Genomic DNA, 13,973 nt, shown 5'->3' on the forward strand with positions numbered 1-13,973 from the left:
TTGAGTTTCTAATATATGTCCCCTTTAAAATATAACATAACAAATACAACAATGGGTCATAATATAGTTTACGGTACACATGGGGCAGTGGTTGCTCAGCGGTTAGAGCTTTGGGCTATTGATGACAGGGTTGTGGGTTCGATACCCAGGCTCTGCCTTGACAAGCTGCCACTGTTGGGCCCTTGAGCAAGGCTCTTCACTCTCTCTGCTCCTCGGGCGCTGGATTTTGCTGCTCTGGGTGTGTGTGTGTGTGTGCTCGCTACCCCTACTAGTGTTCACTACCACAGATGGGTGCAGAGGACACATATTGTTGTACATAGTACATAGTTGTACAGTGACAGACACTTGCACCTTTGATGCAATTAAAGCATGATGATGCAGCATGTAATAGAGCAAAAGCCATCTTAGGCTGGTTTCAGGGACATGACAGTGCCTTATGGATGTTATGTTGTGGTATATTATATTTATTTATTCATTTATTTTAGCAACATTTTACAATATATATCTTTGGGGAAAGTATATGCACCTTTAGGAGTATGGGTTACTATAAAAGGGTAAAAGACATTTAGCCTGTTTCATTGTTTCAAGAACATAAACTGGGGTCTTCATTATCTTCACCACACAAGTTTATGGTGTTAAGTGTTCCATATCCCGAGAAGATTCCTGAGGATGTATTTGTGAAAGGTTACAAGTACAAGATCTATAGGCAATGTTGATGGATCCACTATCAGGCAAATACTTACTAAGAATGATCTGGCAGGATAGCAAGCTTAAATGAAAGTGTATGTTCCTCAGAAACCAAACACTGCATTCAAACATCATTCAAACCTCATCCCCACTGTTAAGCATGGGAGTGACAGTATCACCAGTATAACCCAATGGATCAACCCAAATCTATCAAATCCAGACCGTAACCCAATAGATCTGTTGTGGAAGGACTCGAGGACATCACACCAGTTACTGAGAGTAAAAATTTACATACTACTAGATTTACACTTTCAGACAAAGATATTTAATGTTGAATCAATTTGCTCATAAATAAGAACTTATATACCTTTGGTATTTTATTGTGTCCTCTTTATCTAGTTATCTAGTGAAATCTAGTGTAATTTATACAGAACACAAACTGTCTTGGAACCCTGTGTGTTTGACTGCATGTTGTCCTGACAAGGTATATAAACAGATGTCTGTGGTGTGTGTAGAGAGAGAGAGCGCGATAGAATTCAAAATCCAGAGCACAGTCCCTACCCCATTTTATCCCCAGTGTGTCACTGTGTGTGTGCTGGATTCAGAGAGTTCCGCCAAAGTCCACGGTCTCATATCTCGCCAGTGCCAGGCTGCTTTGCTCACTGGGCCAGCAGCACCTCGTCTCCAAGAGAAAACCATACGAAGGAGGAGCAAATATTTCTGTTGCTTTTCAGCGTTGTGTTCTGCTTGAAAGGCTTTTGACGAATGAGTGTGTTTATGTACTTTATGCAAATGTTTCTCCATACAGCACCTCTCTCCATCTCGCTCGGACGCGCTCACCGCTAATTATTGTTTTTTTTACTCCTCCTCCTTTTTTATTTGACTTATTGCCTGTTTCTTTTTTGGTTCTTTCTCATCAGAGGGAGGAGTGAACTCGTTAAATCGGGCAAACACAATTTGGACGAATGCTATTTGCATACGCTAATTGACAGCGGGCTTAGCTGTGCTATAAATCTCCCCATATGGATCTCTGGACTTTTTCAACACTCTGCAACACAGCAGGTTGTTTTGATCAATGACTCCCTCTGACTCGGCCATGTATTATTATCCATTTTCAAATGTTCAACTTCTCTGAGTCACTCCTCTGTTTTGTGGCAAACAACTTAAGCACTGCAGTGTTTTGGTGGGTATTTGTAGCAGCAGAATAAAATTAATAACTTTATCGTCCATTTTTAACCACTTTTGGCCCATTCACATATATTACTGAAAAATAAAGAAATAAGTCTAAGCCATTTTTCTCAGTGGGAAAAATTAACGTCCTTTCGGAAAATCAATGTTACGGTCCCCTGTAGTGAACCTGTTATGTTTTGTTCTACATAAATTTTTTCCCTGGATCCTCTGAGGTGTGGGTTCATTAAGTGTAAAGTGTAAAAAAAGAGTATTTTACACCTTTTTTGCATAAGTTGGTGGTTGAGGTGTGAACAGCCTGAGTGTCAGACTGCTATTTGGAAAAATAAATATTAATTTTAGAGAATTTTACAATTTACAATACATAATGGAAACCAGGGGCAATTACTACAACACAAATATAGCCATCTTACTTACTATCCAAACCCACCAGTGTACCTATACTTAATAATGGTGAGGTAGAAATAATATGTTTCCTTTGCTGTACACCACCCTGCATGAACCCCTCCACCACAAATAGATTTTAAATAAACATCTTAGATTAAAAAAAAAAAACTTTAGAAGAACTATAACATATTTTGCTGTAATAACTTTCTGTAAGGAGCTTGTTTCGTGCCGGAGGAGTCATCTATATGAATGTTGGCACATGTAAGCCAACACTGCTGTGCTTGAACTTCTATTATTAGGTGGGAAGACTCCCAAAATATCCCAAGTAGACCAGCAAGCTTTGTCCAGTGCAGTAGTCAAGAAGCTTTATGCTACAGTTTGAGTAGCTGATGCTGTTATATAATAATATAAGTGTAATTGTAGACTTATGTGACATCATTTTAGCAGCCTTGCTGTTGGCATGGACAGATCCACATTAAAATGAATTGAAGAAAGATAAAATAACAAAAAATATTTTTTTTTAAATGCGCCTTGACGGATTCACTAGACAGAGAATTTAAGGAATTTCTCAGTCTCTTCTGACCGTCAAAAATGTATACACCTTCAAACAAAAAGCACTGTCTCAGCATCCACAGCTGTGCCCTGGGCATTTTAGTCCTCTGCTGTCCAGCTCTGTTCCTCTCAGTTCCAGAGTTTTTCCAGCAGAGTCTTGAAGACTTTCAAAGCCACCCTTAAAAAGAGAGCGGATAAATCTTGCTTCTAATAGCAAGCGTTTACAAATTGGCCTGGTGTGTTTTACAAGACAAATCCTCACTTGTAAACGATCCAATTAGAGCTTCTGGTTGTGCCCAGATTTTCTGGATATTAGCTATTATGCTCAGCCAGGCAGGGGTATATATAGACATGCACTTTCATAGATTTGGTTCATCAACCCACTTCTAATTTGTTCTTTCAAAGAAACCACTGAATCTGCGAAAATTAAAGGAAGCCAAAATGGCTGACTGTAGTTGCCTCCTCTGCCTAGTTTAATAGCAGTAGATGCTGCCACTTCCTGATCGCCTTGTTAGCTCACATGTGGCTCTGAAGATAAAAAGCAGCTCTATTCAGATGGCTCCTACTTGTTTAGATCTTACACTGCACCGTTTCTGCTCATTACTGACCTTTTGCTTATGCGTTTGCTTTGATCCTTTGCTTATTATTAGCTAAACTTGTCCTCACTCATCTGCAGCTAAGCGTAAGGTTGACAAGCCAGTTCTAGCCAATCATCAGCATGTTTTGCTTTGGCCTTATTAGTTCAGAGATTATTGTTTTTACTTTAGCTAAGTTTATCTTTAGCTCATCTGGTCTAAGCTAAGACTGTTTACAATATAAGGCTTGATTTGACCCTATTTGTTTTGGTTTCTTTACAGGTACTGTAATGAGCACCTGCCTTGCCCCCCACATATCTACTGGTCAGCCTGGTCACCATGGGAGCGTTGCACAGTTCCATGTGGTGGTGGCATCCAGTCACGGCGCCGGACCTGTGAGAATGGGAATGAGTGTCCTGGATGCAGCGTGGTAAGTTACACACTGGGCAAGTTCTGACAATACATCACTGTCTAACCGCTTAACGCTCCAAGACTTATTATTCAATAACTACAGGAGCTCCTGTACAAACTGGTGGGGCTACTCTTTGGTAATAGAGCTGTGTAAGGGCTTAATGCAGAGACCATGACCAGTTTTTTTTTTCTTTTCAAATTTCAACTGCAATGATAGTAAGAAATTCCATCTCTATCTCTATATATGAAAGGTAAGCATCTATAATATGGAGCTACAGTAAGCTATCCAAATAAAGACTTACCCAATTAAAGGCTAAGACAAAAATAAAGGTTAAAAGCCGCTCCTAAATGGGTCTACTGAGGATGCCTGACTGGCTTTAGTAGGAAGTGAACACACACACACGCCCACACTTGGAGCCAATGAGGACAGTTGAGTGGAGACACATCCTTAAAGGTCACCCTGAGCTTAAGAGCGACGTTAGTCTATGTATTCAGGAAAAGGATCCTGTATTTATGGAGGTCATTGCGACAGTGTTACAGATAAACTGAGAAATCGAGCTTCTATTAATAGATCCTGAATATTGCACCAGTCTAATGCAATTCGTGTTGACATAGATTCCGGGAAGACCGTTTATAAATGCCACTGCAAATGTCTGTTACCTAGTTTTTTTGCTGGGTGGATGCTAATGACAGCGAGGTCCGACTCTCAGACAGCCTGGATTTCCCAGCCCGTGCTGCTCCTTCTGCGTTTTTGAAGTCCATTGCCCACTGTGGGTTTACATTAAGCCTAACTCACATGACCAGGGTGTACTTTACCAGGTTATTCTGGGAAATGAGTTAGAGAATGTAGGGCAGATGTGCAGAGCTTTTTTGATCTTGTGTCTCGTGATGAATATAATGATATATTTTCCTATAATATATTTAAAATATTTTAGTAATTGGGATGTGCATTCTGACTAATTGTTGATAAGAGTAGCTAACCACAAGAACAAAAAGCATCAGATAATTTATAGAACATGATTACAAAAAATATATATATATTCCTGTATTTGTAGCAAAAAATTGAGTTTTAATACTTTTAAAACAGGGATGTGTGCTTAACATATGCATGGGGGAACCCTTAGGACCTTCTAGGCCTCCAGAGAAGATCTAATGAAATCTGGGACATTAGAATATTTTTGTCATTCCTGTTTAATAGAAGCCTCATGTCTGCTGGTATTGCACTAACACTCATATTTCTCTGTTAATGTTTTTGCTGGAAAGGATTCAACTTTTAAAACAACCAAATTATTAAATGATATAGCCAAGTTAGTGGTCCCACTGGTCTTAAACATTGAATTAACCACAAACTTAATTAGGAAAATAAATCAACCAGTAATATTTTGATTTCCATTGGACCAGTTTCATAAATGATAATGTCAGTCACATTCTTCTAGAAGTTCTAGGTACATCACTGACTGTGAACATGAGCAGGTTTCAGTAAAATATTCAATAGTGAAGGAACATTTTATGTTCATTTTAATTGGTTAAAGCATGCTTTAGCATTTTAAACAATCTTTTACATCCTTATTTGACATGGCTTGAGTGAGACGACTGCCCCTTCAGATAAGATAATGCAGTGAAGTGGCCGCTATAAGTATAAGTATATAAGTATGATGTTGTCTTTGTTATCTAGGTGAATTGTTTTCACCTCAGTGCATGATGTGCCAAATTTTAGTTTTAGTTTGTTGTGGTAACATTGGGGCCAGCAAAATATCAATTATCTGTTTTTGTTGCTATTGTAGTTAGCCTAGCTAGCTATACAGCTGCACTACCTAAGAAGAACTTTACAAGCCACTTACATTCAGGCTCTGTTTTTTCATAGCAAGTAAGATAATACACATACCTAATCCCAAATATTAGCAAAACCCCTTACAGAAAGTAAGGTGTGTACAGGTCTTTGTTTACCATGGTACAAAAAGCTACAACATGGTCATAAAGGTTCACATGTCTACCTTGAAGATTCACTACATCTCTCCCATGAGAAAGGTGCATTAACAAAGTGTTTATATATATATATATATATATATATATATATATATATATATATATATATATATATATATATATATATGCAATCCCACAGAAAATAACTGCAAAGCAACATGACACAGTTATGTTCCCTAACTAAAACTATGACACCCTTGAGGGTACCATCCCAGTGACAGTTTGGTACTTTTTACCTGAGAGTGTACAGCCCTGTTGAAACTTTAAAAAATGTTAAAATTAAACAGCTAAAATTTGTTGTTGGAGTGTGTTGTCTCCCTGATTTCACACACAACAATGAATCCAGTACCCAAAAAGCGATTTTAGTGTTCAAATACTCTCACCTGGCACAGTTAATAGAGTACTGGATTACCCACTCACACTCCTAATAAAGTTTCAATACCACAAGCTCCTGTGTTCTGTACAGAGTTATTGACAGGTCTTACAGGACTTGTAATCAGGTTCAGACAGTTCTCTGAATCCCAATAGCAGTGCTCTATCATCGTGCCTGTGCCCTTTTCAGATGTGTGTGTGTGTGTGTCTGTGTGTGTGTGTGTGTGTGCTTGTGTTCACAAGGCCAGCTGTCTAAGGCCTATCACAACGTGGGTGACATCTTAAACACCTAAATTGTGCACACCAAAACATCCCAAGAATTTTAAAACGTTGGTGTGTGTGTGTGCGTTTTTATATCTGTGCAATCTTAGAATAAACATTTACTAATTTATATACGTATAACATGTTATTATAATATATGGGACATGTTATCAAATTTAAATAAGTGATGGCAATAATGCAGAAGAAGGCTATTTGAAGATATCTGTTTGCTTAGTACTTAAGGGCAGTTAACTAAAATGGTGGAGGTCAGGGAAGACCAAGAAAACATCTAAAGAGAACTGCAAAACTAGAGAGAATGCAAAAGACCTTCAGGAAGATTTGGCAGACTCTGGAGTGGTGATGCCCTATTCTACTGCATATATATGACCATTAAGCTAGAATCATCAGAAGAACCTTTTCTGCATCCTCAACACAAAAATCAGCATCAGAATTCTAAAAATTTTGCCATGGCCCTCACAGGCACCTGACCTAAACATCATCAAAAATCTGCAGATAGACATCAAAAAAAGCAGTGCATGCAAAAAAAAAACTCCCACAGAACCAGAAGCCTTTGGTGAGGAAGAAAGGGCAGACATTCACCAAACAAGAATTGAAACACTCTGTGGGTGTCACTACAGGGTGCCCATATTTCTTTCCCTCAAGTCCTTAATTTCTTTTGTCATTTTGAAACTGTAAAATGTGGAAATAAAAAGTAGTCTTGGTTAAAATATTACATAAATGCTTTTTTTAATCAGGTGACTGCTTAACTAGTCACAGATAGTTGACACAGATTTTGACCAGTTTGGGGTGTCCAAACTTTTGCATGCTGCAGTAGATCACTATTGCATGTATAGTACATAAGGGACATATGTGTGTGTATGTGTGTGTGTATGTGTGTGTGACTCCCGATTCAATTTACTAGCACTTTAAGGAGACTGGCTATTTTTACCAGCCAGAAAAAAGGAAGCAACAAATTACACTGGCTGTCTTTGAATGGACAGACAGATGGATGAAAGAAGAGAAGGACGGGGCAATTGAGAGGTCATTGCATTACACAGTTTTTCCGCTACTGTTCAGTCCCATTTCATTTCACTCCAGAGACACACCCTATCTCTCTGAGGGGTGAGGGAACTTTAATTGGAGTTGTCTGACTGCTCTGCTTTAATTACACTGAGAAACAGAGAGCTCTTGCAGCTCGTTTGGTCAATAGCTTGGTATATTCAGATAATAGAGACGAGTGAGTGTAGTGTGTAGGCTTCTGTTATGGCTGATCCTGGTCTAAGGCTCTATGGAAACATTATGTGTAATTGTTAAGCTTTTAAAATGGTCAGCCCAGACCGTTCATATATGGAAACTAAGATGGCACAACTATGAGCACATTTATATATGACCGCTAATTAAGTCTACACCAGTTTGGTCCCACCCGTTCAGCCTTTAGGACTGTTTAGCCCCGCCCATTAAACCTACTGCAGTTTAGCCTCACACATTCAGCCTTTAGCAGTTTAGCACGATCATTTGACTTACAGCAATTTAGCCCTATCTGCTCATCCAACAGCAGTTTAGCCTCACCCATTCAGCCTACATCAGTTTAGCTTGTTGTGGTGTGAAGTGTAGTTCTGCAGGCAGTCTGTATCAGAGTTATTAGTGAAAAGGTCAAATGTTAGATTAGATTTGATTAGATTCAGACTGCTAGGAAAGCAAATGGATCATTTTAGCTTCAAAAGCTTCCACACATCTAAAAGTTTCAGCTAACGGCTTGTTCCCTATTTCAATCCTGGACTGCTTTAAATTGAGGCAGAATACAGCACAGACAATCAGAACAGAGACCATTTTAGATACCAGTCTCAAAGGTAAAGAAAAAAAATATTTATAAGTGTTGGTTAATAAACTCACACAAACATTATGAGAGATCAGCTCAGGATCCAGGATAGGGGTCCTGTAAATTTGTGAAAAAGTGGCAGATGTTCATTTTGCTAGTGATATGAAAATGTACTGTTTCCATGTGTGTTTACTGGTGTAAATCTATCTACTGTGTAGATGTTTACACTGCACACAGTAAAATAAAATAGATTCATGTTAATCATCCCTTTCTTTTCTAACTACTCTGTTATTATAGCTGTATAAAGTATGAGCAAGGCTCTCTTCTTGTTGGATGCACTGTTTTTTTCTGTTTTTTTTTTTCTTGGTATTTTCTTGGTTTTCTTGGTATTTTCAATTATTCAATCAGTGAAGTGTTAAGACATTTATATTCTTATTCACACATTTTCTTGCTCAGAATGAGAATTTCTGACACTAACACTGCTGGGCTTTCTTATATCACCTTCATTACAGATCAAGTAAACACAGCAACATCAGCGAGGTGCCACATGATTAATAGAGGAAAGTAGATGTTAGAAATGGCAACCACTCAGGGTCATGTGGAATGAGGTCAAGGTGGAGCAAATGTGTCAAGGAGTGTAGTGTGAATATACATATTAACAACACTTCAGCATGTAGCTGAACACTAAAAGAAGGGATTTTAGACAACTGTCCCTAGTTACATGATAAAGTAGTGTGTGCGTGTGGGTGTGGGTGTGTGTCTCTATGCGTATTAAAAAAAAAAAAAGATTTCGGATGACTATTGACTCCTAGTGTTTGTTAGCTACATAAGCCTTGTGGCAAGACAAACAACACTTTGGACACACACACACGTCTTAACTGACTGACTACATCTGTGCCAGGTGGAAAATCTGTGTAAATCTGAATACAAGAAGCTGCTAGTTTGTAGTTGTGAGACACAGTCATACATCGAAGCATGTACATGTGTCTGATCACAGCCGTTATAACTACCCTGGTGTGCCTGAGTGTAAGGGTGGACAGAGGTACGTGTCATTTCTATCTGCAGCGCAGTGTGTGCTGGCAGGAATTAATGTTGCCATGACCACCTGCTACTCTCCCCAGGTAGTGGATGTGTCGGACATTAATTGATGAAAGATGGCTAACATCTGTTTCAGGTATTTTACCTCTTTCTAAGCAGCAATTTTCTTCAGCCAGGCCCTCTTGTACTCCCTAAAAGTTTCCATATGATCTTTACTACAGTGAAGGAGAGACCAGTTACAGATGGATTGCTTGTATTTGAGCAGCAGAATTACAGCTGACCAGGCTTGATGAAGGATTTACTTAATAAGGTTAAATGGCATCCTGCTGTTATGCACAATAAAGCATGTAGCGTTAATTAGCAAAGTGTAATTGCTGGTGCATGAATAAGCAGTGTAGCAGAGCGTTTAAGTCCTCGTCTTATCTTCCATTTCCACGTTCTGCCAGTGAACGAAATCAGCGCTAATAATGTGCTGTGTTTGTGTTTAAGACATTATAAACCAACCTGGACTGCTCGACACTGTATTCATGGAGTCTGAAAATCTTTGTGCATTTTATTCAGTCAGTAAATGAATTGACTGATGGCGTTGTGCACACCAAGCTCAATTTTTGGGTGGGAAAAATGCAACACTGTTTTATTTACTATTGTACAACATGAACTCACTTCACCATGTACTGCTGTGTGTTGGATTGGCATGGTGACAACAAAGATGACGGATCAGCTGCGTCCCGCTAAATTAGAACATTTAGATTGGTTTGTTTTGTGCTTCATTGTGTGCCGTGCAGCATCTCCAAAAGCAGCTGAGTTATGGAGATACGAGCTGTCAGCTTCTGAATGAGGTGGGGGAACAGTCTGGTCTCTAAAAGTGAAAATTGCGTGCTGGAAACTTTGCATTGCACTGTAAATGGTGCACTGTAAACTGTGACAGTTGAGCTTACTTATAAATAACAATGCTGGTTGCCTCACACTTTGCGTCACAACTATATTTAAAAAGTTATGCCTATATTATTTTATATATGCCTAAATTATTTTGACTTTTAAAGTTCAAAAGTTTCCTAGTAATATTTGCTAGAAATTTGTTGATAGACTGATATGCCATTACATCAAAACCACCAACCTAATATTGTGCATGTCTCCCTTTTGCTAGCAAAAAACTCACAGTATCTGGCATCAAGACGTTAGCAGCAGAGCTTTTAAGTCCTGTGACTTGTAACGTGGAGAATCTTATCAATGAACTTTGGAAGCTCATGACCCTGCCATCCTTCCTGGGACCACTTTTGTAGACCTGATGTTTTGGAGATTCTCTGATTTAGTCGTCTAGTTATCACAAAGTGACTCAGATTCTAATGCTTGCCCATTTTTTTTTCTTCCAACTGCGTAATATATGTAAATCTTTTGGCTGATTGGTGTATTTGCTATATATTTTTTTTTAACATTACATAAAACATTCTTAAAAAAGTGCACTTGCTTCTAATGTTATAGTGTTTTAAGGAAGTCTATTTTGTCATGAACTTATGTTTAAAAATAAAAAATTACAATACATAAAATAAATGAATATTAACAAAAACAACTTTTTGATTAATCGTTTTAAAAGTTTATTTTTTGCAAAATTTTATTTTGCTTTAGAACAGAGGGGGAATCTCTCAGAGCAGAGATTTAAGGAACAGTGTGTTGAAAAATCACCCTGTCCTCCACATGTAGTCGACCAGGCAAGACTGAGTTTGCTTCTTCAGGTTTACAGTGGAGCTATCAGGCTAAAACCCAGTGATAAAAACTGCACGCATGAATTTGCTTCATCATTTTTCATCACTTCATGTGTAGATGGCAACTTTGTAATGGTTACAGTCTGTCTTGTTTAGAAACTGATAAACTGTTGGTGCTTTCGGGTTAAATTGGACAAATTGTCATTAGAGAAAGCCGGGGTAACTCCCTCTCTCATGTTGTTAGCGCTGCTGTGTGATATGAAAAGAAGCGTACGAGGTTTGGGAATTGAACTCGATTTGTCCAAAATGAAATTCACACAGAACGAATTCAGAACAGCTTTGTAAGCGCTCGACTCGGACACTGGCTGTGTCGGGAGGATTCCAGGTTAATTGAAACAGAGGACAGAGTGAAAGCTCCTCCAGGGAATCTGAACACATTCCTGCGTGATGTAATGATGTCAGCTTTCATCGCGCCCATGGAGGGAGTGTATCGTGTTGCGCAGGCTTCAGCGGCCCTGAGTGTGTACTTGCCAATGCTGATAATTGAGCTTATTTGTCTTGGGAGGCCCAGTGCGATTCGCCCGGTCCCTCAGGTGAGGCAGCGGTAATAGATGCACTCAGAGGATTCTGGGTAATGGATGGCGCTTTGCTGCTTTTCATTTCAGTCGGGGCTCTCATGCCGTTCTTTTGATTGTCTGTGTGAAAGCGTGTGTGGGAAATAAACAGCGCTGTGCGCAGTAATGAGGAAAGTGAGGAGAGGTGAGATTAGCCATTAGTCAGAAGAGGGTAAAGGTCAGGGAACAGAGCAAAGCCCATAATCCCTGCCATATTCCCACCAGTGTAATAATAACACTTTAATGGAGTAATGCTTCTCTCCTGGTATCACATCCAGCACAACAGGCTCCAGAGAGTACAGTGAGCACAGATGGAGGGAAAGTAAAAAGACACAAAAAGTAAGTTTTTGTTGATTTTTTCTTTTTTTTTCTTTTTTAAGTCTCTCATCTGTATGAAAATATAGTCACTAATACTGATTGTAAGCTAAAAATTCTGATAACAATATTAATACAGATAGTTTTAATAAATAAAAATGTAAATGTAGAACAAAAATGAATAAATAAGTATATATAAGGAGTCATAGTTGTCATTCAGATTTTCAGAAAAAATGACAAAATACAATAAAATATTAAATAAAATAAATAAAAGTGATTCTATCAGATGCTATGTATCTACATCGTGAACATGATTTAAAATTCTTGACTTACCCACTCATATTCTATTTTACTTTTTAGTCTCTTACTCACGTTTAAGTCTTAGCCATGTAATGTCATAATTGATTTAAAAATTATCTTTTCTATTTAGGTTTTTTTGGGCACAATTTCAAAATTCATTGAGTTCAAAAAAGATTGGACAGAAAACCAGTTACATCGTGCAGTATATTATATATTATATAATTCTATTATGCATCAGTTTTGTGATGTAAATGTTTTGAGGAAGGTACTGTAAGTGCACTCACACTGTATTTAAATGCTGCTACTTCACCTGTACTTCAGTCTGTAATGTAATTATGCATTGTGCTAAAGTGCCAGTTGCCTCATGCACCCCATGTAGCACTTTATTTCATTCATGGTTTTTAAATAGGCAGCTGATTATTTCTATTTCAAATGCCAGTTTTGGTTATTAAAGAGCAAATAACCATATTCATATTGACTAATGAAAATGGAGTGTGGGTGTAGTTCCTGTATTTATTTAACCCACACTGTGTGAGATTCAGGCTAAAAAAAAGAAAAACTGACAAAAAAACTCCCTGCAAAAAAACTCCCTATCATTTCAATGCATTACTTCTGATGTGGCACAGAGCATGAGGACACAATTCAAAAACAAAAAGGGTGGAAGATGGAAGAGCATTTGAAGGATTAGGATATAATATAGAGATACAGTTAGAAAGATATTGCGATGGACAAGACAGTGTGGCTTTATCACACATATTGCACATGAGAAAATTGATTGTGCTGCTGTAGGCTGGATCAAATTTGCCTGATGCCTCACATTAGGATCCTGTGCGGACCACAGATGGTGCATAGCCAGTTCAATAAGAACCATCAGCAGAATACCCTGCCTGAAACACCGAGCGCAGTGCATATGGACGGCCCCAGTTGAATTTGGCTGTGATTTCCTAATTGAATCCAATTTAGACGAGACACGTTTGAGTGCATTGTGCAGAGATATCACTTTTACTTACCGTCCTCAACAGAGATGTCACGGCAATGCTGTGCTCAGTTTTCTGTTTTGCTTGTAGTGTGCACACTTGACTTGTAATGTGGGTTTGATTTAAGATCTGCATTTTTTCCCAACTTTCTCCCTAATCTTACTCCTTTCTCATTCCCACTCCCTAGCTAGCACCTCTACCCCCACCCCCCCACCCCCCCAACTCACACACACATACTTACACAATGCTACCAGTGCTGGGAGAGAAAAGACTAGCATGTGCTTCCGCCAAGACACATGAAGTTCACACTTTTTTCGAAACCAAACGCCACTAATGCAACACCACTGAAGCTCAACACACTAATTCTGATCTCTTCTATCTCTGTACAGTCTGTTATGTCAGATGTGCTCCTTCCCACCCAGAGAAAGTGAGGCCAGTTATGCTCTCTGGGACTCTCAGCTACAGATGGCTGTTGGATCACAGAGGATCGAACAATGACAGAGCCAACACTTAGACAGTTGCGCTACCCAGGAGTCCTTTAAGATCTGATTTAGTTCTCAGATTCTAACAGGTCCTCTTTCTTTACCCAAATGTATTTGTTTAGATGAGACAAGTTTTGGCACTGCAGCAACAAGGTAAATGTAGCTAACCAGTAATGGAAGCTCATGCTAATTAGCCTATTTTTTTTTATATTAAAATAAACGTCTATGACATATTCATTTTTAAAGTACCGCTCACTCCACAGTCTGTTTTGAGTTCACTGCATTTGTGATGTTATAAAAAAAACA

The 13,973-nt window shown here is 38.7% G+C and overlaps 1 protein-coding gene across 4 annotated transcripts in view; it reads left to right on the forward strand.

Annotated features, from left to right (window-relative positions):
- Positions 1 to 13,973, forward strand: part of sema5a (sema domain, seven thrombospondin repeats (type 1 and type 1-like), transmembrane domain (TM) and short cytoplasmic domain, (semaphorin) 5A) — a 192,529-nt gene that overhangs the window by 134,826 nt on the left and 43,730 nt on the right. For all 4 annotated transcript variants that reach the window (XM_072688679.1, XM_072688672.1, XM_072688694.1 and 1 more), the window contains one exon: positions 3,672 to 3,819. In XM_072688679.1, the coding sequence (XP_072544780.1) occupies positions 3,672 to 3,819 (148 nt within the window). The remainder of the gene's footprint in view (positions 1 to 3,671; positions 3,820 to 13,973) is intronic.

This window comes from Salminus brasiliensis, chromosome 1 (genome assembly GCF_030463535.1).
Source record: "Salminus brasiliensis chromosome 1, fSalBra1.hap2, whole genome shotgun sequence".
Taxonomy (NCBI): domain Eukaryota; kingdom Metazoa; phylum Chordata; class Actinopteri; order Characiformes; family Bryconidae; genus Salminus; species Salminus brasiliensis.